Genomic DNA, 27,789 nt, shown 5'->3' on the forward strand with positions numbered 1-27,789 from the left:
CTCCATTTCCTGTTTTTAGGAAACGGGCCTTATTTAGCCTCCATGGTCTTCCCTGAGTTCCAAGGGGCAAGTTCAGAAAGTTACTGATCAGCGAGGGAAGAGGATGCAAAGACAAGGAAGGAACAGTCTAGCAACAATAGTACAGCCTTGGGGCAGGATTCTGGTCCCCTCTCAAGGGAGACACATAATGATGTAGGCATCTTACACACCTAAGAGGAAAGTGATACTTCCTATGCTTCTTTTAGAAGCGAATACTTCAGGGAGCTCCCATGTGGCTTAGTGGCTTACAAACCCAACTAGTATTCATGAGGTTGTGGGTTTGATCTCTGGCCTTGCTCAGTGGGTTTAGGATCCAGCAATGCCATGAGCCATGGCATAGATGGCAGATGTGGCTTGGATCCTGCATTGCTGTGGCTGTGGTGTAGGCCTGCAGTTGCAGATCTGATTCCACCTCTAGCTGAGGAAATTCCATATGCCGCAAGTGAGGCCCTAACAAGCAAAAGAAAGAAAGAAAGATGAATACTTTAAATCTGAATAGCTTAGAGTCCTTCCTTGTCCTTCTGTCTGGCTCAGTTGTACCCTAAACACAATCACCCATAGGCTAAAAATTAGGCACCCTGAGCACAATTGCCTGTGACTTAAATATTATCAGCACATGATGTTTTTTAGGAACTTTTCTAGAACTTTTTTTTTTTGTCTTTTTTCTAGGGCCACACCTGCAGCACATGGAGGTTCCCAGGCTAGGGGCCTAATCGGACTGGAGCCGACAGCCTATACCACAGCCACAGCAACGTGGGATCTGAGCCGCATCTGCAACCTACACCACAGCTCACAGCAACGCTGGGTCCTTAACCCACTGAGCAAGGCCAGGGACCAAACCCGCAACCTCATGGTTCCTAGGCAGATTCGTTAACCACTGAGCCACGATGGGAACTCCTTTTTTCTACAACTTTTAGATTAGAACTTTTCTTTTCTTCTAATCTCTGATCAGTATGCCCTTTCTGCAAGTAGTGTTATTCTAGGCAGTAACTAAGACCACCCCCATAACCACGCTAGGATCCCTTGATGTCAGCTTTGGTGACTAGGGTTCCCCTAAAGAAGGAAGAATGCATGTCTGCCCCAGTCCTGACTCCTACCTGAAAACCTGCTTTCCTTTTTACTATAAAACTCCTTGCAGTTCTTCCCAATAGAGGGCACAGTCTTTAAGGCATTAGCCTACTGTGTCCTCCTTTGGCTGGCAAAGCAATAAAAGCTGTTTTTTTCTCCTTCACCCCAAACTCTGTCTCCGTATTTCTACTTGGCACCAGTGGACAGAGGCTGACTTTCGACCACACCTTTATTTAACAGAGATCAGGATGTTCTCTCTTGTACCTCCCAACATCTAGTGCTACTCAAAATACATTCCTTGCCTAATCATGTCTGTTCTCTAGAGACGTTTTAGGTAGCTATAGACTTGGAAAAAGAACTACGATAGCCTGGTTTTAAATTCGATTTTAACATTTATTAATTAAACCATTAGTTTGTCTTTAAAGAAAAAGACATTTAACCAACATGCTTATAGTATATAGCCATTACAACTAAAGAGGTACTAACTGGACTTCTTGTTTCTAGGAACACAGCCCTGATATCTTAATTTCCCTGCTGAAAGTTCTTCAAGGACTCCTCACCTCCTGCGAGGTGATTCAGCCTGCTTAGCATCCTGCCTCAGATGTGTTGAGATCTGCCCTCTGCCTCCTCACCCAGCCTGCCCGTCACCTTCCCCCTTCCTGTTCCATCTTTTAGGTGATTCTCTTCTTTCCCAGGCCTCTGCCTCTGCCTCACCCCCACTGCTTCCCATCCTGAGCCCTTATTCGCACGAGAAGCTCCCACTTGTCTTTCAGACCCAGGTCATCAAGTTCATGGCTGAGCTTCCTGATACAGCCCCACCAGTACACTTCCTTGCTGAGCCCATGCCATCATCTGCCTTCCTTTACCCTGGAGCTCACTGAAATTGCTGCTCTTGTGTAAGATGCACCCTCCCCTATGCCCCAAAAGCATACCCATTATATAGGCAGATGATAGATAGATAGACAGACAGACAGACAGATAGATATAGATGATTCTGCACCCAGTTCCAGTGTGTGAGTGGGGATTTCCTTACACCATCGAGCAATCTCTGTCCAGATATGTATCTTACAATTAAACTAAATTCTGACACTTTTTATCTGGAGATAGAGCCAGGCTAAGGGCTCAATCCTACATGACTACACCTGCTCTTTTGCCCCCAACTTCAGGTGCTGCTCAAAAGTCCAGGTTGTCATCTGTGCTTCTGACCAATGGACTACAGATTGGAGGTTTCAACAAACCTCTTCTTGGGTTCTTTGCTAGAGCAGATCACAGAACTCAGAGAAACATTTACTTACCAGATTACTGGATTTTTTTCAATAAAAGGTATACCTCAGGAACAGGAAGGTGGGAGAGATGTATAGGGCAAGGCCTTAGGAAAGGGCTTGAGCCTCATGCCCTCCCAGGGCACAACTCTCCCTAAGCTTCCAGGTATTCACAACTGGGAAGCTTTCCGAATCCTGTCCTTTTGGTTTTCATGGAGGATTCATTGTAATGAGGCATGATTAATTAAATCATTGGCCATTGGTGATTGAACTGAATCTTCAGCCCCTTTCCCCACCCCAGAGGACAGGGAAGGGTGGGACTGAAAGTTCTAACCTTGAAAACACGAGGGGGAGGGGTGTTTCCCTCCAGGCAAACAGCCTCCACCCTGAAGCCCTGAAGTGAGATTAAAAGTCATCTCATTAACATGACAAAAGACACCTTTGTTGTTCTCCTCACTAAAAACCCAGGATTTAGATAGAGCTCTGTCTGAAGCTGGGGACTAAGACCAAATACATATATTTCTTATAATAAATCACAATGTCACACATATTAAAGAGAGAAACCAGAATTAATTGCAAAGTAAAATAATGCATAATTCTATTCCCTAGAGACCAAGCACAGCCATTCTGAATATAAGGAAATTGGTGAGTCATATATTCTACCCATAGTTTTCCTAACAAAAATAAAAGAGGCAATAGTCTTCACAGTTAGTGTTTGGTTTATTCCCCCAACATTCAGATTTAAATATACAACTATGTATGACATATGTACCATATGGATGACATCAGAGAGTGTGTGTGTATGTATGCATATCATGTAATTTTTGTTCATGAAATATGTCCTGGATATTCACATAGCTAAGTACATATATGTATATAATAATATATAATATAAATAAGTGATGTAATAATATATTTAGTATGTAATATAGAAATAGAATATATAAATATGTAAATAAAATTTATTTTACTTAGTATTATTATATTATACCTAAATACTTAGTTACGTGACATATTTCATCTTACTGATGCTTATATATAGTGTATAACATAATGTCCATATAAAAATTTTTTCAGAGGGTAGATTCAGGTTGAGTGTTCTGATTACAACAATAAAAATATTAAAGAAATAAAAGTCTCAAAAAGAAAAAAAAAGTCACACCACCAAACAAATATTTTCCCTTGGAAGCACTAAATCCCTTTCAGTGTGTCTACAGTTAAAGCATATTGACAAAAAAAAGTCTAAGACTTACCTCAAAACTCACAGCTCCATTGTGATCTGTATCAAATGCATTGAACAGAAAATGTGCATATGTTGTAGAATCTGAAATACAGAAAAGAAAATTATGATGTTAGCATTTTGATATCCTATAAACTTGTACCGCATGGCCAGGCCTCTTTCTATCTGGGAAAATTTATCTCCTTTGACCTATGTTTCTTCCCAGCTGCCCACCTTCTCAGTAGAGGATGAAATCTGAGATTCGTAAGTGTAGGCTATCTGCGGAGACCACTGATGACAGAAGTTCTCTAAGTTGCTGGCTAGAAATGCTCTGAGCACATCAGAGTCTTGGGTAACGATGTTTTTGACACTAGGATGAGCAATGTCACTACAGGTGGGTATGAGACACATCTGGAAATTGCTTACGGCCCGGCAGGGACTACCTCTAGAAGAAGCAAAATAATAAAAATACTAATAATGAGACAGATGAATTGGTATTGTTATTATTAGTCTTATTGGTGTTATTATTAGTTTGTCCATCATTTTTACAACCCAGATAAGGATATTGGGACTCAGAGAGGTTGATAAACTTGCCCAAAGTCACACGGTTTACAGAGTAGAGTGGGACATAACTCAGGTCTTTTTGACCAAAAAGCCAGGCTAGCCCACAGCCAGTAGAGTTGTCTGACGAAGTGAGGACAGGGGGGACTTTGGAAGTTTCTGTGGCCATGTTGGAAGTGGATTGTGTGGTTCCGAAAGTTTGCAGCTTTCCAGGGGGGTGGGCTTCGAGGTTCTGGGCAGTGGTCCACAGCTTTGGTGAGCGCGCTTGTCCTGGGGCCACACGATGCTGCAGTTCTCTGGAATCCAGCACTTGCTCTGAGTTTGCTTCGTAGGTTATCTCCCTCTAATTTTTCTTTCCTCCTTCTTGTTTTTCTCCTTTGTCTCCCTAATCTCCGGGCTTTCTGCCTTTTTTATTTTAAAAGCATATATTTTTTTCTTACAGTTTTCTTTTCTCAGTGCACAGTTTTCATTTTTAAGTGCTGCTGTGCTCGACTCGATCAAATTTATGATTATTTTAAATGTTTCATCTCATGGGCTTTAGCCTTTTATCTTAACCTTTTTTTATATTAAAAATTGTAACCTTTTAGCTCATTGGCTCTAGCCTTTTATCTTCTGTTTAAAAAAAAATCTGATCTATTTCTCTCATAACTTTTAGCCTTTGTTTTTACTGGGATTTAACAAACCTCCTGTTTGCCTCTTACTTGATGAATTGCATTTTGAAGGCTCTCAAGAAACTAAGTTGTAGGAACAGGAGTAGAGAATTTATCTCCCCAAATACGGGAGGTCACAGGTCATGTAAACTTTTCTCCTAGCTCCCAAGCATCCATGGCCTACTTATGGATTGTTTTTCCTGAGTGTTTCAGCCCAACGATTAATGCGCTTGATGGCCATATATTTTATGAGGTAAACTATATATACACTCAGGTTCTCAAAATGGTAGTGGCATTTTCTTCCACTTCTTACTTTTATATATGATAGGAGGAACTAATTATTTTTAAATGTATGAATTAATAACACTGCTTTCAATGAACTGAACAGGCATCACAATTAGACCTAAATATTATGTAAAGCTAAGGAATGCAGAATGGATGTCCATGTAGTGTTGATAGGTTGGAGGAAGAAATACTTTGGGGTATGAAACTAGGGGTTTAATTGCAGTCAACTTAGTGTGATTGATGGGAAGTTCCATGATAAAATTATCAAGAACTGTCAGCCTATCTTTATTTACAAAATTGTTCTGCTCTCTGAGTTCCCTGGTGGTTCAGTGGGTTAATGATCCAGCATTGTCACTGCTGTGGCTTTGACCACTGCAGTGGACAGGTTTAGTCGCTGACCCTGGAATTTTGCATGCTGTGGGTGCAGCCAAAAAAAAAAAAAAGTTGTTTTGCTTTCAGCAGTACTTTTACATAGACTTCTTGAACTATTTAGTGCCCTATGGAGAAATGAGTTGACAGATGGTTTGTTAAACTTATTTAGAGGGGGAGAAAAAAAAATAATTTTGCATATTTTAAAAAGAGCTTCATTAAGCACTTATACATTCAAGGTAAGTGCCTTTACATTAGTAAGCAGAACTTACCATGAATAATGGCTCAGAACAAATGATGCTGGCAGTTTTTTTAAATTTAAAAAACAAGGCAAACTGAGCAATAATTACCATTTCTTCTCAGACGGGGTTGCTCCAGTCTAAATCTTGACACGTGAGATACACACACTCAAGGTTTGCCCTAATGTGACTCAGAGGACATCTTGTTCCTCCAAATGCATCTTGGCAATTTTCTTGGAAGTGAAGCCAGTTTTCCAGCCTAGATATACCAGGCAGTGAGAGTTTGCAAATAGTGTGGTGGAGTCAGAGTGCCTGAATTTGAATCTCAGCTCTACTAAATATTAACCATGTGACCTTGGGCAAGCTGTTTAACCTCTCTGTGACTTAGTTTCCTCATCTACAAGATGGTAACTATGTGTTTCATTGAGTCATCATAAAGAGATTAAACTAGATACTATTCAAAAAGTTCTCAGAACAGTCCTAGGCATCCTTTAAATGTTCACTAAATCTTAGCTAAGTCTTGGTTGAAAACCCCCCACTCCCATCCCAATTCAAGCACAAGTAGGGGATTTTTGGTGGGAAGAAAGAAATCAACCGAACTGACTTCAACCCACCAACCTGGAACATGATAATCAAGTGTATTTGTTCAAATATTCTGAAATATTTGTGCATCAAGGGCCTTTTCAACCAAGACATTAATTGGTATCATTGGTGAGGTCTGGAAATAACTGGATTAAGGGCACTGGACTGAGTCCCTAGTTTACCAAGAGATTCTGTCACCACCAAAGTATGTGACTCAAATAGTTTATTTATCTGGGCCTCAGGTTGTTCTTTTGTAAAATGTGGAACAAAAGAATCCTCAAGGTTTCTTTCTAGTCTAACATCCTTTATTTCTAAGAGTTAGTGCTGGAATGTCTTGATTTCATTACCGACTCCACTATTAACTAATTAGGTGACCACAGTGACATCCCTAATAGTACCTACACCCATTTTCCACCTTTGTGAAATGGAAATAAGGTGTATTCAAGGTCCTTTCCTATCCTAAGACTCCATACATTTTATCCCCCAACTGCAAAATTTCAACATTTAATTTTTAGCCTCACAGGTAAAATTATAAGAAACTGAGCAAACTCAGCATATGAAACTCAGGCTCTTGTATGTGATCCCACCTTCCTATAGTAACAGTGCTGTGAATTAAATATTCACATGCATTCAACTGGTTCCCATGCATGAAGTGATAGTAGTTTCTGTTCAGTATGTCTGCTATAAGTCATCCTAAAAATTTTTAGAAATATTGTCTGAACACGAGAAGGGTACTCAGTATGTGGAGTTATTTGGGAAAAAAAATTCAAAGCTTTCTGTCCAGAGAGCTCATCTTAGTGTCTCAAGTGCCTTGCACACAGTGGCTGTTTAAGAAATATTTGTTGCCTTAGAGTCTTCTGACCAAAGCGCATTCATTTATTCCTTCACTAGCTGTTTTATCAGAGGCCTCATATAGTCAAAGTAAGTGCAAAATTCTTACAACACAAGCAGGAGTAGCCCAGGAAACTGCCCTTTTCATGAGCTTTAAAAATGTCTAGTGAGCTAAGAGCTTCCACGCTAAGGCTTCCCCTGTACCTGGTGTTGAAAAGCATTGCTATAATGGTCCAGGTAATGGCACAATCCAGCCATTTCCTCATGGCTTGTTTTAGAGCAGACATATTTCATCCCCCGCAAATGGGAAGCTTCAGTTCCGTCCAGCTGTGCTGACATCCAGAACACCCAAACAAGTTGTGCTTGTTAGACCAGCTTGCTGAAGCAGTAGAGAAACTAAAGAGCCTGACACACTGCAAATTGCAGGAGGTTCTGGCGAAAAGACAAAGCATGTTCCTGGAGGAAATGGTGAGACATTGTGATTTATGGACCCATCATGGTTATGACTCATAATGAGAGAAATCTGTTGCTTTCAGGCAGTCTGCCTAAATAAATGACTCCATAGAAGTGTGAGGATGGCCAGAGCGTGGATGTGCCTGCCATTGGAGACTACGTTCTTCCTTAGGACATTTCCCTTTTCTAGTGGCACTGCAGGATACAATTTGCATGCATGATATTAATTTTTTAAATTGCCAGTCATCATTATTTAAAGTATTTCATTTCCTTCAGTAATGCTGGGAGCTTTTAGATTTATGCATTCAATTAACATGAATAATCAAACAATTTTTAAGAGTGCAAAAGTGATTTTTCCTCAAATCCCTTTGGATTTTGTAACAAGAATTCTTTGCAAAGGATTATGCTTAAGTAGATGCTCTTGCATGTTGAAATGTTATTTTTCAAATAAGGAGATAGTTTTTAATGTAGAGTTGTATCCAATTTGTAGCATGTGAATAACTTTCATTTGAGATAATAAAAAAATAGCTAAAAGATTACCATTTGTGCTAAGTGCTTTGATATTAATGCCTATCAATATGTTGGCAGACACTTATTTTATAGTAAATATCATTTTTAGAAAAATTCTCCTGGGGTGGGGGAGGGAATGGAGTAGGGGTTTGGGATTGGCATATGCACACTGAGGTGTATGGAATGACTGGCCAACAGGGACCTGGTGTATAGCACAGTGAATTCTACCCAATATTCTGTGATAATCTATGTGGGAAAAGAATCTGAAAGAGGATGGATATGTGTACATGTATAAGTGAATCACTCTGTCGTACAGCAGAAGTTATCACAACATTGCAAATCAACTATACATCACTAAAACTTAAAAAAAAAAGAATGCACAGCACAGGGAATATAGTCAATATTTTATAATAAGCTTTGTATGCAGTATAGTGTGTAAAATATCAAATTACTATGTTGTACACCTGAAATGAATATAACATTATAGGTCAACTGTACTTCAATAAAAGATAAAAAAGCAAAAAAAAAAAAAAAAAAAACCTCCTTGGCTTTTAATAATTTAGAAATATGTGTTAACTGAATGATATTCTAAGTTATTTGTTAATACATACAGTGGACCCATTATCACCCTGGCATCTGGCCCTATGACTAATACCTGGGAGAATATATCCAAAATCATGTAATAATGGGTCACCCTGTGTTTTCTCAGAACTCTAATTTACTTCTTTGAAGAGCCCATCTTCAGCAAATATTTCTATTTGGAGAATCCTTGCATGAAATTGTCTTCAACCTACTGAAATATCTAAAACCCAAAGAGAATTTAATTTTTGTATGAAACAATTAACATTTAAGCGTTGTATATATTCAAAACACCTTTTCCAGATATGGTTGCATGGTGGTGGATGTCACTCATTTATCCATGCATTCACTCATCAGAGCACTGAGTATCTATGAACGCGACTACTTGTCAGTCACTGCTCCTCGACCTGTGGACACGGCCCTGAACAAAACACACAAAAACTTCTGTTCCCTTGGAGATGACACTCTCATGGGGAAAAGAGACAGTAAGCAACAGCAAAAATAAGCAAAATAAAGAGAAGAGAGCTAACGAGGAAGATAAATCAGGGAAAGGGCACAGGGAATGTGTAGGACAGGGTGGCTGTAAAGCCTCCTCGAGAAGGAAACCTTTCAATAAAAGCAGAGGTGGTGAGATACTGAGATGGATATTTAGGAGAGGAGACTTCTAGGCAGAGGGAATCACAAGTTCAAAGACCTGGAAGCAACACGGGGCTGGCGAGCTGGAGGAAGAACAAGGAGGCCAGGTTGGCTGGAACCAGTTGAGTGGAGGGGAAGGTCAGTGGAGGACAAGCTAGAGAGGGGCCAGGAGACAGTGACCACACCCACCCACCACGATCTAGATCATGAGGGGACGGAAGTCTTTGAGCAGAGCAGTGACGTGGCCTGGCTCACATTTTAACAGGATAACTCTGGCTCATGTAGAGATTAACCATGGTTGTGGAGCAGAGAAGAGGACTGGAATCAGAAAGACTCACTCAGAGACCATTGCAGTTATTTTGGCATAAGAGGAAGGTGGATTTTTTAAGAGAAAATAAAGTAAAAAGATAATGGCAAGGAAATGGGTGAATTTCTCCACACCTTAGTTTCCACCTTTATTTTTTGTTTGTTTTTTGTTTTTGTTTTTGTTTTTTAGAGCCACACCTGCAGCATATGGAGGTTCCCAGGCTATGGGTCTAAATGGAGCTATAGCTGCCGGCCTACACCAACGCCAGATCCTTAACCCACTGAGCGAGGCCAGGGATTGAACCCTCAACCTCATGGTTCCTAGTTGGGTTCATTTCTGCTGCGCCACAATGGGAACTCCGGTTTCCACCTTTATTAAAAAGTGAGAATCATAGCTAGCTGGGAGGTGATGGGTAACACATATCAGGGCCAGGCATGTATTAGACGCCTGATGTGTAGTGGCTACTTCAACTTAGGTTTAATTTATCTGGATAGACCCATTTTTTTCTCCTTTCTGTTATTCAGCTGGTCTGTGTCCACATAGTGCTCTCACCATGCCTTTTTTTTTTTTTGCTTTTTAGGGCCACTCCTGTGACATATGGAGGTCCCAGGCTAGGGGTTGAATCGGACCTGCAGCAATGAGGGATCAGAGAGTTGCATCTGCGACCTACACCATAGTTCATGGCACTGCTAGATCCTTAATCCACTGAGCGAGGCCAGTGATTGAACCTGCGTCCTCATGGATACTTACCAGGTTCATTACCACTGAGCCACAATGGGAACTCCTCACCATGCTCTTTTTTATGCCCTGTCTTCACACTTAACACTTTATGTTGACATTGCTCATCAGCTACACTAGACCCTAACATTCTTTGGTTCAGGTACCACATCTCCCTCTTCTTACACCATCAGCACTTCATACACAGCTGGGCACACGGTAGGCTGTGGGACAAGGTTGAGCTGGATATTCTGTTGAATGATTGAAGGAGAGACTATAAGGTCCAGGGGCAAATATACTCTCCATTCATCTTCTGGCATGTAAATAGTATTACATTCTCCTTGCTTTCTTTCCAATTCACGTCATGTCTAGAGTGGTATGAATTTTCTTAGATGCAAGGGGAGGGGTGATAGTAAAGAACTACTAAAAGAGAGAGGAATGGCGGCAAGAATACTAAAGAGGCTGCACAGCAATCTGGGTTCTAACCTGGATCTGTCACTTAGTAGACGCGTGACCCTGAGCGAAACATTTAGCTCCTCAGAGCCCCAGATTTCACATCCCAAAATTAAGGATGATTAAATGTGTCCCATTTGGGGAGAATGAGTCCTATAATGCATGAGAAAGCTTTGCAGCATATCCAGGACCAACCCATCATAGTTAGAAAGCACTGTACATTTGATGGACATACTATCGGAGATGCAGTAATATTACTTCCATTAAACTGAAGGGTGAACTCCAGGGTATTTGACGATTTGTAAGTAGCTCACGTTTATGATGTATTAAAATCATCTGCACTTACATACTGTGTATTAATTCTCTTACATAAAGATGAAAAATGTAGGAGTCATGCCATGAAAGATTAAACCAAACTCAAGATTGCAAGCATAATTCTAACTGAGAGTACATTCAGTAGTCCACATTTGTACTTACCTCCCTGTGGAAAGAACTGCGAGTAAATCTCTTTGAAGGTCTCTTCATTAACAACGCCACTGGGGCATTCCTAGGGAAAATGGTAGAGAAGCAATATGAGTGAGGAGTTCATAAAACTGATTTTTTTTTTCTTTTGCACATTTTGAAAGAGAACTGTCTACTCTGCAAAGCTGCACCAAGAAAGTTACCCATCCATCCATTATCACAAAAAAGAATAAAAGCACACAACAGATGTCTCTTTGTTCTAGTTCTCACAAAATGAAAAAAAAAATTGCCAGTGTAAAAACTTTACATATTATCAGTATCAAAGCTGGTCTGACACACTAAAAAATGTGCTGTTTCTTTTAAGAACGCATACTTCTCATTGAGGTAGGAGGAAATTACCTTGTTTTTCATAGAGCAAGGACATTGCGAGAGGTTTCTGGTACTGATAGGGATGGAGTAGGACAGTTACACAGGTAGTTGTGGAAGACCCAATAGGGGACCTTAGACAAAGAGGGGAATCTGGGGAATTTGGGGATACCGCTGTAAGTTAATAATTGCTCAAGAAAGCCAGCAGAATGGAGCAGCCTTGCTTAACTATAAAACCATAAATAAAAGCATGAGATATGCCTCAGGTCATTAAGTGAAAGATAAAGTGAATCCTGCATTCAAGTTCAGCAAGATAATGATTCTTAAGACCAAAGACTGGAATTTAAGGGAAAGATGATTTTCCAAAGTAGGAGACCTTCATTATGCAGAAACCTGAGATGATTCAACATATTATAGCAGATGTTACCACCCTTCAGGTGATTTAAATAAGTGCCATGACAGTCCTAGTTAGACCTCATAGGTCAAATACTCTCTTACCAGATAAAAAGGAGGGGCTAATGATATAAACTTGAGGTCTACTCAAAGAACAAGGAAGAAGGAAAGCTTTTCCCTTTCCCACTTTCCTTGGATTATAAAAATGTAGCCCACCTGAAGCTCAGGGCAGTGCTTCTTTCCCTGCCCGCTTATATCTCTCACAAGCATCCTATCTTAATAAATCTATTTCTTGCCTATCACTTTGTCTCTCACTGAATTCCTTCTGCACTGAGACAAAAAGGACCTGAAATTCAGTAAGTCCAGACACCAGGTGAGTGATCCTAATTAAAAAACTGGGGGTTCAACTCCCAATCTGTCTTCTGGCAAGGTTCAAGCCATAAGTGTTGTCACTTTCAATACTGTCTTTGCTGGATCTTGGTTCTGTGTCCTCTGGAGAGGTGCTGGACACGCATAATCTTTAGTTCAATGAGAAAGTGGTGTGCTTCATGTGGGTCGAATGTGGCCCAGGAAGTTTCAAGCGGGAGTAGTTACTAAGTTCTGTGAACAGATTGTTCATGAGTACACAGTAACATGGCTGGTCCTAAGCGACATCGAGTTAGATAGGACCCCCAAATTTTCTTGACAGCAGAGTTTGAAAAGAAAGAGGTCTGAGAGTGATGAATTCCCACCTTTGTCCCAAGAGTGGAGTTATTTAAGACTGATGGATACTGACTTTGGGAACTCCCCTCAGGTTGGACTATTGACTTGGTGGGGGACTCCTCTGACATTGGACATTTTCTGTAAAATAACTGAACTTTAAACTATCAGAAAAGGCCTGCTTTGATGCTGAAAACAAAGATTGAGAAAGTGGACTTGAGACTGAGGTGAGGGCATATATGGCTTCATTCTTTGGAGCTGCAAGAACTACCTGGCCAGAAATCTGAACTGGAAAGAGACACCTGGAGAGTGGAGACCAACAGTCATGAAATAATCTGGCATCAAACCACACGTGGGGAGTTAATTGTACATTGAAGGTGAGAGAGTGATAAATTCTGTCTGGTCCTTCTTGTGAACAGGCCCATCTTACCTGAACTCCCTGGCTTTAGTTCTCACAGGAGCCCCATTCTGTCTGGCATCTCCAGGCCTGACTGGGGGAGAATGAGGGGAGTGCTAATTTCCCTGACTTTAGATATGAATATTCTATATACTTAAAACTTGATACTGTTCCTGGGATCTTCAAAAATCATTTGCGGTCTTTAAACCTTTTCTTAACTCTTAAAATCACTGTCCCCTCATGAATAAATTTGATGTATTAATTTGATCTTTCTTTATCCTAATGAGTCAGTTACAACTGTAATGTGCTTCACATGCAGAATTTTCTATTTTCTCCTTTGTTGGTTTGAAAGGTTGTATCCTTTTTTTTTCTTTTTCTTTTTTTCTTTTTTTTATGGCTGCACCTGCATCATATGGAAGTTCCTAGGATAGGAATTGAGTTGAAGCTGTAGATGTGTAGATGCAGGCCTATGCCACAGCCACAGAAGCACTGGATCTGAGCCACACCTGTGACCTACCCTGCAGCTTATGGCAATACTAGATCCTTAACCCACCAAGCAAGGCCAGGGATTGAACCTGCATCTTCATGTACACTATGTCAGGTTTTTAACCCTCTGAGCCACAGTGGGAATTCCTGAAAAGTGGTATCCTTGATATATAAACATGACTTCAAATAATAGTTTCAATGTGAACTTGTGTTCACAGAGTTTGTCAATGGATATTTTCCACATTTGATCATTAAAATAAACCTATAACTTAGGTATCTCCATTTGCTGAGGAAAAATGGAAGTCCTATGGTAAAGTGCCTTGCGACTAAGCTATCCAGTGAGAGAGCCAGAATATGAGCTTAGAACTTTCCAGATTGTCACAAGATTTTGATTAAATAATCCCTGTGGAAATAACAAGCCCAAAGACCCAAGGAGCAAAGAAAGGACAGCCAAAAACAAATAAGAAAAAAAGGAAGGAAGCAAATTATGATGGCCAAATTTTATATATCAACTTGTCTGGGCCACTATGCCCAATCATTTGGTCAAACATTATTCTAGATATTTATATGAGGGTGCCTTTTTTTTTTTTTTGAATAAGAGTTACATTTCAATTGATGGATTTTGAGTAAAACATCTCCTCCCATAATATGGGTGGGCCTCACCCAATCAGTTGAAGATCTAAATAAAACCAAAGACTAATCTCCCAAGAGCAAAAGGGAATTCTCCAGCATATTGTCTCTGGGCCTGATCTGCAATATTGGTTCTTCTGTTCTGTAGAAGATTGCCTTTGGATTTGAACTTGAATTCCTTCCTGAATTCTTGAGTATCCCTCCTCTATCAGATTTTGGACTGGCTAAGGCTTCACAGTCATGTGCACCAGTTACTTAAATAATTTTCTATATATGTACACATAAATTGTTTTTGTTTCTCTGGAAACTCCTAATATATTAACTAACGAACAATCAACAGCTACAACTCCACAAGGAAAGGAGACGGCATGTACATCACTAATCATTCGAAACTTTGGACTAAAGGACTATCTAGTTGGAAGGAACAAAACCAACTTTAAGAGCAAATAAGCACATTGTAGTTGGTCCCTTGCATGCACAGGAATTGTGATTTATTGGCTTTTTATCTCTGAGCCATCTGCTGGAGATATTAAAAGCAAATAGATGGCTCCCTGCCATCAGGTGGTGAATTTGTGCAAGGTCAGAGCTGGACACCTGCCAGTAAAGTGATTCTAGCAAGAGACAAAGATGGGAAATGAAGGGGCATCTGCATTCAGCAAACTTGTCAGGTATTTTTTGTCTCCAGATACCTTTGATAGATACACCTTATGATGTAAAATTAAATTCAGAAATGGACAGTTTCATGTGTTTTTGCTTTATGTTTAATCACATGTCTGTGTCAGATGAAATTCTTTCTCTGCCAACTGAAAACTCCTGGTCACATTTTAGGATGGTAAGTCTCACCAAGTAAATTTGTCTCTTTCCATATTATATTTCTTACATTAACTTACATCTTTAGCCAAAGCATATTGCTTGCTTATTATTATAAGAACTTTTCTAGGATCTGAGGCAGCAGTAATAAACAAGTTAAATGTCTTGCTCTCATGGGGCCTACATCCAAATAGAAGAAAAAAAATCAAAAACAAGCTAAAAGATGATAAAAATAATAATCCAGAGGGTGATGATCTTTTATTTATTCTAAAGGGTTCTTATGGGAAAGCAAGGCATTTTTTTAAACTTCAGGTAAAAAAAATTAATCAAATTTTGTAGGACTCCAGTGATTTACAAAACAGTACAAATGGTCTATTTTCTAACTCTTCCCTCACCAGTTTTGTGGAGTCATTTCTGCACAAAAGTGGTATCTCCACTGCTCCATCAAGAGTGAGTATGACCAGGCCATATCTACTGCTAAGTGTATTCCATAAATGAGGTGGTCAAATTAATTAGGTTAACTCTTGAGGCTGTAACAAACAAGATCCTAATCCTGTAACAAATTTGAAAGAATTTAGTATATTTCTTGTACATCTAACAGTCTTGGGTGGGAGTACAGATCAGAGTTACTCAGGGGCCGAGGCTAATGAAAGCTTGGCCATCATCATGGGGCATCTATGTGATCGCCTCATCCAAAGGAGAATATCACTGAGGAGTGAGAATGGGAAGTATATTTGGACTGGGTCTGAAGGTGGTATATGTCCTTTCTACTCTCACTTCATTGGTTAGAAATCACTTAGTATGTCCATCTCAAAACACATGAGAACTCTCCTGTGCTCAGGAAGAAGATGAGGACACAGATTTGGTGAAGTGTTAGCATGTATGTCTCAGTCTTATTTGAAAGATGCTCCAAATGTCTGTGTTCTGACATAGTTCTCCCATGGATGCTTTAGTAAGACCACCATTGCATCCTTTAGCAGCATAAATTATTTTCTTTTCCTCTGATGTCACTTTTAGAGGATATTTTCAAATAAATAAATTCAGTAAGGCCTAAACATCTAAGTATGAATTTGTTAATTAGACTTTCTTAACTCTAAGAGAAAGGATCTAAGAAATAGTAGAATTTCCAGCTTTAGGGAAAGTGAAGACAACTTCATTCATCAATACTTCAAGAAGCTACTACAGCCGTCTATAAGCCTCATGGCTTCTATATTCTATTTTCTAATGACATTAGAGTAATACAATAAAACAGTATTTTCTTATTTTTTCATGGTAATAAAATATTCTGAACATTTTCCATGTCATTATTACTAATCATTGCATAATAACATGTCCCTTGCATTTATCATATTGTTGGATACCTAGGGGATTTCAGAATTTTTGAACTACATAGGCATAAAAACGTAATTAATATTCTAGTGAATACATTTGTGGGTGTACCTGTGATTCTATCTTTATGGCTAAAGGAGACTCACAAGACCAAAGAGTTTAAACCATATTAAGACTCTTCATATGCAGAATCACCTTAATTTCAAGAAATGTTGTACCCATAGGAGTTACCACCACTGGTTTATGAGAAAGTGATACATCTAGAGGGGCCACTGACCAGACTCATATGGTGATTTAACAATCACCAAATCCCGTGAACAAACAATAACTTGCTTTCCTCATGAATCTAATCATTATTCTGAAAATTACCAGAGGACATCAAAGCATTTGTATAGATCCCTCCAAGGGAAAAGTGATATGCAAGTTTTTGATGCAGACAAGAATGCTTTAATGACAAGCTGCTGGACTATATCACCACAATAGCAACTGTTTAATAAAAGCTTTGTACCTACATCATTTCTTTTAAACATTTTAACTAATCCTGAAAAATGGAGATCATTTAGAGATGAGGAAAATGAAGCTTGGAGATATTAAAATTAAGTAACTTCTTGGAGTCACATCTTTTTTGTTTGTTTTGTTTTGTTTTACAGAGGCAGGCATGTATTTATTCTTTCAATCAATAATTATTTAGTGCCCACTATGCATTGAGCACTATTCTGGGCACAAAGGGTACAGAATTGAATTTTGAAAGTTCCATTTCTGCTCTTATGGAATTAAGCTCATACCTCCCTGACTCCATTAATGCAATGTTATCTTGCCTTCTGGATTATCTTTTCTTTTTCCCCCCACTATGACTGAAAAAGTGAGTTTCTGGTGATTCAGCTGTGGAAACACTTCTTTTGGGAAGACACACTTGTTTGCTTCCAGAACCACCCATCATGGCTGTGTTGGAGAGAGCCACATGCAAAAAGAAGCCCTTTGAAACCAAACAGTGAATGTTGATTAAAAAATACATATGGGGAGTTCCCGTCGTGGCTCAGTGGTAACGAATCCGACTAGGAACGATGAGGTTGCCGATTTGATCCCTGGCCTCACTCAGTGGGTTAAGGATCTGGCGTGGCTGTGGCTGTGGCTGTGGCGTAGGCCGGCGGCTACAGCTCCAATTAGACCCCTAGCCTGGGAACCTCCATATGCCGCGGCAGCGGCCCAAGAAATGGCAAAAAGACAAAAAAATTAAAAATTAAAGAAAATAAAAAATACATATGGAATTCCCACTGTGGCATGATGGGATCTGTGGCACCTTGGGAGTGCCAGGATGCAGGTTTGATCCCTGGACTGGCACAGTGGGCTAAGGATCCAGCATTGCTGCAGCTGTGGGGTAGATTTCAACTACAGCTCAAATCTGATGCCTGGCCCAGGAAATCCATATGCCACGGGGGTGGCCAAAAAGAAAAAAACATTTTTTAAAATTAAAAATACAAATGTATATTGTTGTTTGTGAGACTTGGGGAAAATGTTTTTAATTTATTTTTTGATGATTACGTTTCGTTCAGCAAGGATCACTCCACCTCCTTCCTCACCATATACTTTATTCTAATTACGAATGGCTGGACACTAAAGTGCTTTGGAAAAAGTCCTTGCTTTTAGGGCAGGTTAAATGAAGTGCTCTATCAAATGTTAAGTAGCTAGGGTTTCCTGGTACTCGGCTGGCTGGTACCTTAATATTATGACCAGCAAGTTTCCTTTAGTGTTTCTTAAATTTTTATAATGATATGATCAGGATAAATGTGAAATGAGATTTTCCTGGCACATTACTGCCATACTTTTGTCAGGTGTTGAAGAGACCCTGGTCTTCTGGGGCCTTTAGATGTGCTCCTTGATGATCTTTCTCAGTTCCCTTAGGTCCTGGTGTGAGACATGTGTCAAGATCAGTTGTAAATGGGAGTTCCCGTCGTGGCGCAGTGGTTAATGAATCTGACTAGGAACTACGAGGTTCAATCCCTGGCCTCGGTCAGTGGGTTGAGGATCTGGCATTGCTGTGAGCTTCGGTGTAGGTCGCAGACGTGGCTTGGATCCTGTGTTGCTGTGGCTCTGGCGTAGGCCGGCAGCTACAGCTCTGATTAGACCCCTAGCCTGGGAACCTCCATATGCCACCGGTACAGCCCTGAAAGGCAAAAAAAAAAAAAAAAAAAAAAAATCCGTTGGAAGTGTACAATGACCATGTTTCTGTTTCTAATATCCCACTAATAAAAGAGTGCTTTTACACTAATAATTGGCATGGTGATGATGGTGATGATAATGATAAGTTAATACATTGCACTAAATGCTTCACATGGGTTTTCTCATGGGAATGGAGAGATGCTGGCATTACCTTCACTTTACAGATGAGCAAACTCCTTAGAGAGAAACAACTCATCCTCATAATTAGAAAGTGGCAGAGCCCAGTCTGTTGGTCACAGAGTCAGGAAATTAAGCATTTAAGCAACTGTAGAGATACAGGTGTGTCCTGCTCTCTAGAAGCAGAATGCTCCTATGAACCCTTCCATCAGCCGAAATGGTGAAAACACAGAAGCGTATATGCTAGACACATCTGGCTCACATATGGCACAAAATAAGTCGGGAGATAAAGCAGAGATGCTCACAAACAAGTTCAAAGCTACAGAGGCTCGATGCTGAAATACAGAGAGTGGTTCTTGGGGAAGGAGCTTGACAGTATTCATTTATGCTCAGGGTGTGCTGTCTCTTTCGTTAGCTGTAAAATGAATGCTGAATGCTATTTCCACTTTTTACATGAAAGTGAAAATCCTCTTCAGGAAAAGAAATCTTCAGGTTTCTTTTCATTAGCGAAAACAGGTACTAATATAAGTTTTCATAAGCAGAACTTTGGAAAAGTGGGCTTCATTTTAAAGGCGAAGAGGCTGAGGTTGAGGTTACAGGGATGGACCATAAGCCACACGGTGAGCTGCTGAGCTTTCCCTTGTGTCCTGGTTTCCTGATGTCTAGGCTGATATGTGGACATCACAAATGCCTTCATGCCTACACAATAGGTGGAATCATTCTGCCAGGATGCATTCAGAATAATCTAGTGACATGCTTATGATCTTTGACTCTGGAGTGAAGTAGAAGGACTGCATTGAACCTCTGGATAGCTTCAGACAAGTTGTTTCAATCTAAGTCTCATTGTTCTCCTGCATAACTTGGGGATAACTACAGACACCAGAGAGCTGTTATGAGACTTAATAAGATAACACACACCACGTTATCTTAGCCCTCTTCTTTGTGCATCCTATTTGCTCATTCAATACGAGTTTTCAGTACAATGTGGATTCTCTAGAATTTGGTAAGCAGAACTCCATTATACAAAGAGTCACTGTAACCTCAACATGGCTAGATCAGGGTTAAATGATATTCATCAAAGCAGCTGAACCCAGAAGAGTGTCAGGCTGATATAATGCAATGAGCCTAAAAAGCAGATCTGAGTTATGCCTCCTCCTCTAGCTTTATAAATTGAATCTGCTCTCTCTAATATCATCGGAGTTTACCCTCATAGGCAGGCGGAGTTCTGCAATTGTAAATGACAGCCAAGATGAATAAAGGCCACCATACTGGAAATAAATGTCAACAGAAACCCAGGAGCCTTTTGTTCATTAAGTTAGAGAAAAGTTTTCCTTACTAATGCTTAAAGGAATACATTAGAAATACAGTAGTCCATGAAAAGTGTTGGAAACAGCGCTCCGAAGGGAGATTCATGTATTTGTAGAAAATTGCTAAAGAAATTATTTTGTGAGGTGCATTGTGAGTCCCTATAATTTTACCTCTTAAGAAAGCCTTTCGGTATTTGTCAAAACTCTGGTGGAATGCTCCAGAAATGGTTGCCATGATATGCAAATCAGATATATTTTCTCAATAATAGTTGTTTATTCCACTGGCTGAAATCTCTTTTGCCCATAAATCATTCTGTTCACCCTCAGTTTCAGAATAATTATTAAATCTTTAGAGACACCTCTTTAGGAATCTGAAAGGAAGAATTATGTACAAAGACATCACAGGGAAAAACTAAAAGTCCTTGTGCAATCAATAATTCCTTGGGGATTCTTTTATGATATTTATCATGTCACATCTTTTAAACATCTATGTTTTCATCAATTCTCATACCTACTACTGTTGCCAAGGAACACATACATGGCAGTGGTTGTGAGATACTTAAACTGAAAACCTTGGGTTTCTACCCACATAATGTCATGGCATCCATGTATTGTCCAAAGACTGTCCTTTCAGTTATTCTTCTTGACCAAGGAAATAGACTGACACCTCTTTGATAATTAGCACAGCAGATTCTGGGCAGAACACAAAAGGAACACACAGACTGAACACTGAGCCCTTGAACTAGAGGAGAAAAAGAGGGAGACTCATATCACTCCCTAAATAAGGATCCATCCATTCTTCTGGCAAGAATACATGGCAGCTAAGCTGGCACTTAGAGGAAGTTATCTTCTTAAACAAGTATAATCACCCATGAGATACACCAAAAAGGAACCAATGAATTGCACAAAGCAAGGAGCACAGAATTTCATGTGTGATAGTTTTTAGCACTATTTATCAACAAGTTCTCCCTGCTTCCAAACCCATGGGAAGACTGTATTTCATGAGTCCCTAATGGTTTGCTGCGACCACGTGACCAACTGTCCAATGAATGGAAAGTAGAAGTGATACTGTAACATTGTGATTTAGAGTAAGCAATATCTGGTCTGAATCCCCATTTCTAGCACAGAGCTCCTAAAATGATTGGGACTTCCTCAGTGAGGAGAGAAATAAAAGTATCTCTTGTTATGTTAATAAGATGACCTTTGGACCCCACACAAGGATGGGAGCTGGTTTCTAGGAGAGCTGACCAGGTGGTTAGAAGGTTGGAATTTTCAGTCCCCACCACCCTGACCTCCAGGAAGAGGAAAGGCAATCAGGTTGAATCTAATCACCAGTGGCTAATGGTTTAATCAACCATACCTATACCATGAAGCCTCCAAAAAAACCCCAAAAGGACAAGTTCAGATAGCTTCTGGGCTAGTAAACACATTGAGATCTGGGGAAAGTGGCACACTTGAAGATATATTTGAGATTCATCTGAGAACTTAACTGTAATATATGCATATGTACATATGTGATATATGGGTATATTTGTTTCTACCTAAGTGAATTTAATCATAAACTATGAAGTTCTTATTCTGAGTGTGAATCCAACTGTTCATGTGTGTGTGTGTGTGTGTCTAGCCCCTAGCATGTGGAATTTTCCAGTCAGGGATAAAATCCCAGCTGGAGTTGTGACCTATACCAAAACTGTGGCAATGCTGGATCCTTAACCCACTGCTCTGGGCCTGGGATCAAACCCACATCTCTGGTCTTGCACAGACACTGTCAATCCCCTTGTGCCACAGTGAGAACTCCCAACTGCTTTCTTTTTAAATTGATTATTTACTATTTTACAAAGTCATAACTTAAAACTGCCTTCAAATTACCACATAGACTCCATCTAATTATTATAGGTAAGACTCTGGTGTCTGGAGTACCTCCCCCCAGATCAGATAAAAAGTTTCTTTATGAAAGGATGCTTAAACAAGTTGTATTTTTGTCTGATTGCATTTAATGATATAGATGTATCATAATTGTTTACGTATATATACATTCACATTTGGGAAAGTGGCTTTTATTTTCATAGTTTTCAAGATGTGACCATATCAAGCTGGGTTATAGCATAATTATTTCACAGCTAAGACATTTTATCCTTTGAGATTTTAAAAAACATTTCCCATTAATTAGTTGATTAAATTGTGAAAACAAAACAACCCACTGCCTCCAGCAAGGATGAATTAAGGTAGGTGAAGTGAATGAACTGATACAATAAAGATGATGGATAGAGGGTTTCATTCCCAGAGACCTGTGGTTGGAGAGCATGACTATCTTTACATATTATTCCACCCTGTTTAATATCTAATCCAGGAGTTCCCCTTGTGGCTCAGTGGTAATGAACCTGACTAGTATCCATGAGGACTTGGGTTCGATCCCTGGCCTCTCTCAGTGAGTTAAAGATCCTGCATTGCTGTGAGCTGTGGTGTAGGTTGAAGATGAGGCTAGGATCCCAAATGGTTGTGGCTGTGGCTGTGGTGTAGGCTGGCAGCTGCAGATCCGATTTGACCCCTGGCCTGGGAACTTCTACATGCCACACCTGTGGCCCTAAAAAGCAACAAACAAACAAAAAACCTAATCCAATTGGAAAAGCATAGGTTCTTTTAAATTGAAACTTCCACTCTTCACTTCCTCCTTTGAAACTGGGGTTGTTCCAAAAAGTCACCATCTTAGTAGAATGACAATTTAAAGATGATTTGGTATTCCACAACTGTAGGAAAATTTTCTGAATTTACATGGTGCAATGCCATAACCTGTACAGCTCTTTATCACTAGATCCTGATGTGGACTCCTCCGCTCCCTTTAGACTTGGTAAATACCTGGAAGGCAGGGACTGATTTTTATGGAACCCAGCTGTGTTAAGAACAGGGTATTAAAATGTTTATCCTGAATAGATAATCAGGTTTTAGCTTTCAAGCAATTAGAAGGTAAATTTGCTCTGCCATTTTCCTCTAAAACTTATAGGCAAGTTTTTAGAATTCCCTGCATTCCAACCCCGGCCCCCCGCAATTCTTCTGTTCTTCTCTATCTAGTTGTGTCAAGGGAATATTTCTGATTCCTTGTGCTGTTCTATTATAGGTCACCACTTTCTCTTAAATACATTTCAGTTCCTGGCCACACCAGAGACCATTAAATGGTTATTAAGAACTTTCTAGGGCAAGATCTTGGTTCCAGCTCCCAACCCTCATGATTGCTTATTGTAAATATAATCACAGAAATTAAGGGGAGACCAACAATGTCAAGAAACAAACATTTCTTATTCCAACAAATTTTTAAAACCACATTGTATTCAACAACTGGGTTGTTAAAACTCATTTCAAAATAATAGGATTAGCCCTTCAGTTTTCAGTTTTCAGGACACACGAGCTGATCACTAAGAACTAAATCCAGCTTTAACTTTCTGTTCTAATGTTCCCAGGCATTTAAGCCCATGGCAAGTCATTTACCTTCTCTCAGTCTATTGTTTTATCTGTAAAATACACTCACAGAAATACTGACATCACAGAAAAATAAAACAAATGAAAAAATCACTAATGCCTGCAAAAGGAGAAAAATTAAAAACTGGAAATAGCCAACATGTCAGGTATTTCTCTGCTTCTAAAATTTGCATCAATAAATCTTCTACATTCTGATATAGTCCTTGGGGCCAAAATGGTTCAACATGAATTTCAGATTGGAAAAAAAAGGGGTGGGGGGAGACTTTTTTACATAATGTTGGGAAAGAGATTAGGCTCAAGTTCACCTCAGCTTCTTGCATGTGGAGATGTAGGCACGTCCTCAGCCCCAACCTCCAGCCCAATGTGGTCCCACCGTCACACCAGATGATGAAGAAATATAAGGTGCAAGGCAAATTTTCTCCTCACCTTGTTGGAAATTAAGATAACTCCGACTCGGGTCGCCAGTGTCAGAAAGGGAGACACATGGACAAGGAGAAATCTTGACAAGGCTCTTTACTTCTGCAGAAGGGCATGAAGCTGATACTTCAAAAAGTGCGCAGGCCAAAGGACCCTCCCCTATTTATCCCTAACACAGGTGATGTACCCGATCCCTTCCCATTGGTCAGGTTAGGGCGCATGTTCTTCCCGGTTGGCTAATTGAAACAAATTGTTGCTGGGAGAAGAGGTAAACAGGAGGGGGGGTCGCAGGGGCATTTCTGCCAAAACCAGAGCAAAGTGGAGTAATCAAGATTTCCTTTGATAGAAAAGGCATTATGTTACTTTCCACAACCTCTAGATCTTCTTTCTGACTGCAGGGAAGAGGGAAATGTTACATGAGATTAACAGCCAAAAAACCAAAACCCAAACCAAAAAAACTGTAGGAGAAAATGTCCCAATAAAAAGGTAAAGAGAGAGACCCTGGACATGATGATTAAGCGAAGTCCAGCCAACTTCCCCTAACCATCCCTCCCCCATGCACCTGCTTCTGTAAAGTTGCATCTGCAATTAACAACCCTGCCTGTTCTCACTCTGGTCCGACCAGCCAAGCACGCACCCAGAAGAGCTAGCCCATAAAAGCCTTGTGAAACCCTTCCTGATGCTCAGACCCCAGAGGGCGATCTCCTCTGAGCCCACCTGCATAATGATCCTGAGGTCTCCATGCCTGTAAATGTGCTGCTGGAACTGAAAACACTGCGGCCACAGGGCTGCTGGAGCTGATAGACTACAGCTGCCGCTAGAGCTGATACACTGCGGCTGTGGGGCTGCTGGGCAGCTGCTGTAACAGAACAAGCTCAAGTTTTAGCTCTACTAAATGTCCTAGGGAGTCTCAGTTCATCAAATGTGAAAGGTGATAGCATTTTATTGTGAAAAAAATAACTCATTGGCATGATGTGCATTATTTTAAGAATTTTACTAATATTGCTTTCTTTTAAAATTCTATTTCCAAGTCACTTATGTTGATTCTGCAAAATGAAGTTGATAGCGATGGAGAAGGATAGTTACACAGGTAGTTGTAGAAGTCCCGAAAAGGGACTGCAGAGAGAGAGGGAAACCTAGGGAACTTTGGGAGACCACTGTAAGTTGCTCAAGAAAGCCATCAGAATGAGGCAGGCTTGCTTGACTAGTGGAGGCATGAGATTTGCCTCAGGTCATTAGGTGGGGGATGGGGGGGCTGCATTCAGGTTCAGACTGAGGGCAGGATTTTAAGGACCATCCTTCTGCTGAGTTGAATAAGCACCATGACAGTCCTCGTTTGACAATATAGGGTCAAATACTCTCTTACCAGATACCAAGGAGGAGCTGCTACTCTAAGAGAGAGGAAGAGGTGGCTTCCCCTCCACCCAATCCTCTAATCCCCTTGGAGGATAAAACTGTAGCCCACCGAATCCTCGGGCGGAGCCCCCTACTCTGCCCACTTGCATCTCTCACACGTGTCCTACCTTAACAAATCTATTTCTTGCTTATCACTTTGTCTCTTGCTGAATTCCTTCTATGCTGAAGCACAAAGAACCTGACCTTCAGTAAGATCAGACCCTGGTGAGTAAAAAAATGTGGGTTCAAGTCCCAGTCTGGGTTCTAGCTGGATTCAAGTCATTAGTATTGTCAGTTTCAAAGATGCCCACATTTTGCAGGAAAAAGCTTCCTGGGATCCGGCCCAAGTCTTGAGCCTTTGCTGGAATGCATGTAGAATTATTTGATATAAAGAACCTTCAGAAAAGGATTTTTCTCAACTTTAGGCAAAAGAGGGTTCTTTTGTTCAACTCATTTTGTGGATTAGAACACAGCTAAGCTCTATAGGTACTCAACATCATTTTTTTGGGGAAAAAAAAAAAAAGGCAGTAGTGCCCAGAGAGAAGGCCTGTGGATCAGTTTTCTTCTATTGCTGCATAACAATGCTGCACACTTAGTGACTTAAAACAACACAAGCTTATCACCTCACAGTGAGTGGGGCAGAATCAGTCACGGCTCAGCTGTGTTCTCCGCTCAGGGTCCCACACTCAAAATGTCAGCTGACTCTGGGTCTCATTCAGATCGGTGGAGGAATTCAGTTTCTTTTGGTTGTAGGACTGAGTTCCCTGTGACCTAGCGGGCTCATAGGCAGCAGCCTTTGCCAGGTTTCTTTTCACATCAGTTCCTCCATCTTCCAATCAACAGAGGTGTGTTAAACACTCTTCACCTCTGTGCCTCTACTTGCCTTATCATTGCAAGGGCTCATGTGAATAGATCAGACCCACAAGGGCCTCTGTTTTTTAACAGAGGGACTGTGATTACATCTGTGAAATCTTTCCATAGCAGTACCTGGATTAGTGTTTGGCTGAATAACCAGGAGACAAAAATCCTGGGCAGGCCATCTTAGATAGCTGCCTCCCGTGTCTGCTTCACCTTAGACTTTAGCTTTCATAGCAGTTTCTGTTTAACAGTCTTTTCTGTAGTTGCATTCACAGTATATCAAAAAAAGGAAACTCTTCATATTTGTGCAAATAACGTATTCTTTTCGACACAACTGGCAACTCCACTACTTGGAGCTCTAGTTTAACTAGATCTGGAAGGAATATGTCCTGCCAAGGATGTGCTCAGCCGTGCACAGCACCATCTGTGGCGGAAAAACTGGATAGACGTGGGATGCATGCAGTGTGAACAGTATTCCGCACGCTGAGGTGTGTCCTGCCCTTATTTATTTCCGCTCTATATCACTGAGGTCATTGGACACATAATCAGTTTTAGGAATCGATTAGATAACTCACAGTGGCCTGCCATCATCAGCCTAATGATACTGAAAAACAAAAACAAAAACAAAAACAAAAAAACACCTGAATAAATAAACCTACTTAAAGGTATCATGTAATTTTTCAATCAGCAAGAGAAAAACATCAAGATGATGACGTACATATACAGGCACAGACATAAAAGTAAGAGAATGCATTTTCTGGAGCTTTGCAATACTGGTCTTCTCTCTCAGTCTCATTCCCCCACATACCAAATGGGCTAAATGCTGGCTCTTTGATGACTTATTTGTGCTCGTTGTCTCTTGACTTCTTATGTGAAGATGCACATTTTCCTCCCTCCAAAAGCCCTTTCTTACTGACTTTCAGTTCCTTAGAGTTCAAGGCATTTTAACATAAGCAAAGGCCCCCTTGTGATTCTATGACATCTCTCTGCAGAATGGGGAAATGAAAATGGGTTCTCTTTATTGTCCGCTGACAAATTTGGTGGAAGGACTACTGGACCTAGAAGAATAAGCTAGAGATTACAGCGGTAGGTGTGTGTATGCAGTTGATTTGATTTGTCCAGGTTCAGATGTTTGAAAAACCCATACTAAGGTATATCCAAAGAAGCTCTGAAGGAGTATAGAGGTTGGAAGATGAACAAAAAGTAATGTTTAATAATCACCCATGATCTGCTGGGCACTGAGCCTGGTCGTGTAGGAGATACATGTTATCATTAAATCCTTATAATAGGAAGAGGAGGTAGATATTTTCTCACATAATACATAAGAAATGGGTTCAGGGAAGTTGAAGATACTTACCCAAGATCAGACAGATATTAAGCAGTAGGAGAGATCTGAACCAGAGTTTGACTATAAAGCCTTTCTGTCTTACAAAGTTGCCTCCATGAAAGGCAAGTGTAGCTATAGAAAAGAAAAATAAACTCACAGAGGGGTTCCTGTTGTGGCCCAGCAGAAACGAATCTGACAGCATCTGTGAGGACACACGTTTGATTCCTGGCCTTGCTCAGTGGGTTAAGGATCCGGCGTTGCCATGAGCTGTGGTGTAGGTCACAGACTTTGCTCGGGTCCTGCGTTGCTGTGGCTGTGGCGTAGGCCAGCAGCTACAGCTCA

At 40.4% G+C, this 27,789-nt stretch overlaps 1 protein-coding gene across 4 annotated transcripts in view; it reads right to left on the bottom strand.

Annotated features, from left to right (window-relative positions):
• The window catches only part of KCNIP4 (potassium voltage-gated channel interacting protein 4), an 887,684-nt gene that overhangs the window by 14,793 nt on the left and 845,102 nt on the right, over positions 1-27,789 (bottom strand). For all 4 annotated transcript variants that reach the window (XM_047798369.1, XM_047798368.1, XM_047798371.1 and 1 more), the window contains exons 3-4: positions 11,238-11,307; positions 3,623-3,693 (exon numbers count right to left, since the gene is read on the bottom strand). In XM_047798369.1, coding sequence (XP_047654325.1) covers positions 3,623-3,693; positions 11,238-11,307 — 141 coding nt within the window. The remainder of the gene's footprint in view (positions 1-3,622; positions 3,694-11,237; positions 11,308-27,789) is intronic.

The sequence above is a fragment of the Phacochoerus africanus genome, chromosome 10, assembly GCF_016906955.1.
Source record: "Phacochoerus africanus isolate WHEZ1 chromosome 10, ROS_Pafr_v1, whole genome shotgun sequence".
NCBI classification, from domain to species: Eukaryota; Metazoa; Chordata; class Mammalia; order Artiodactyla; family Suidae; genus Phacochoerus; species Phacochoerus africanus.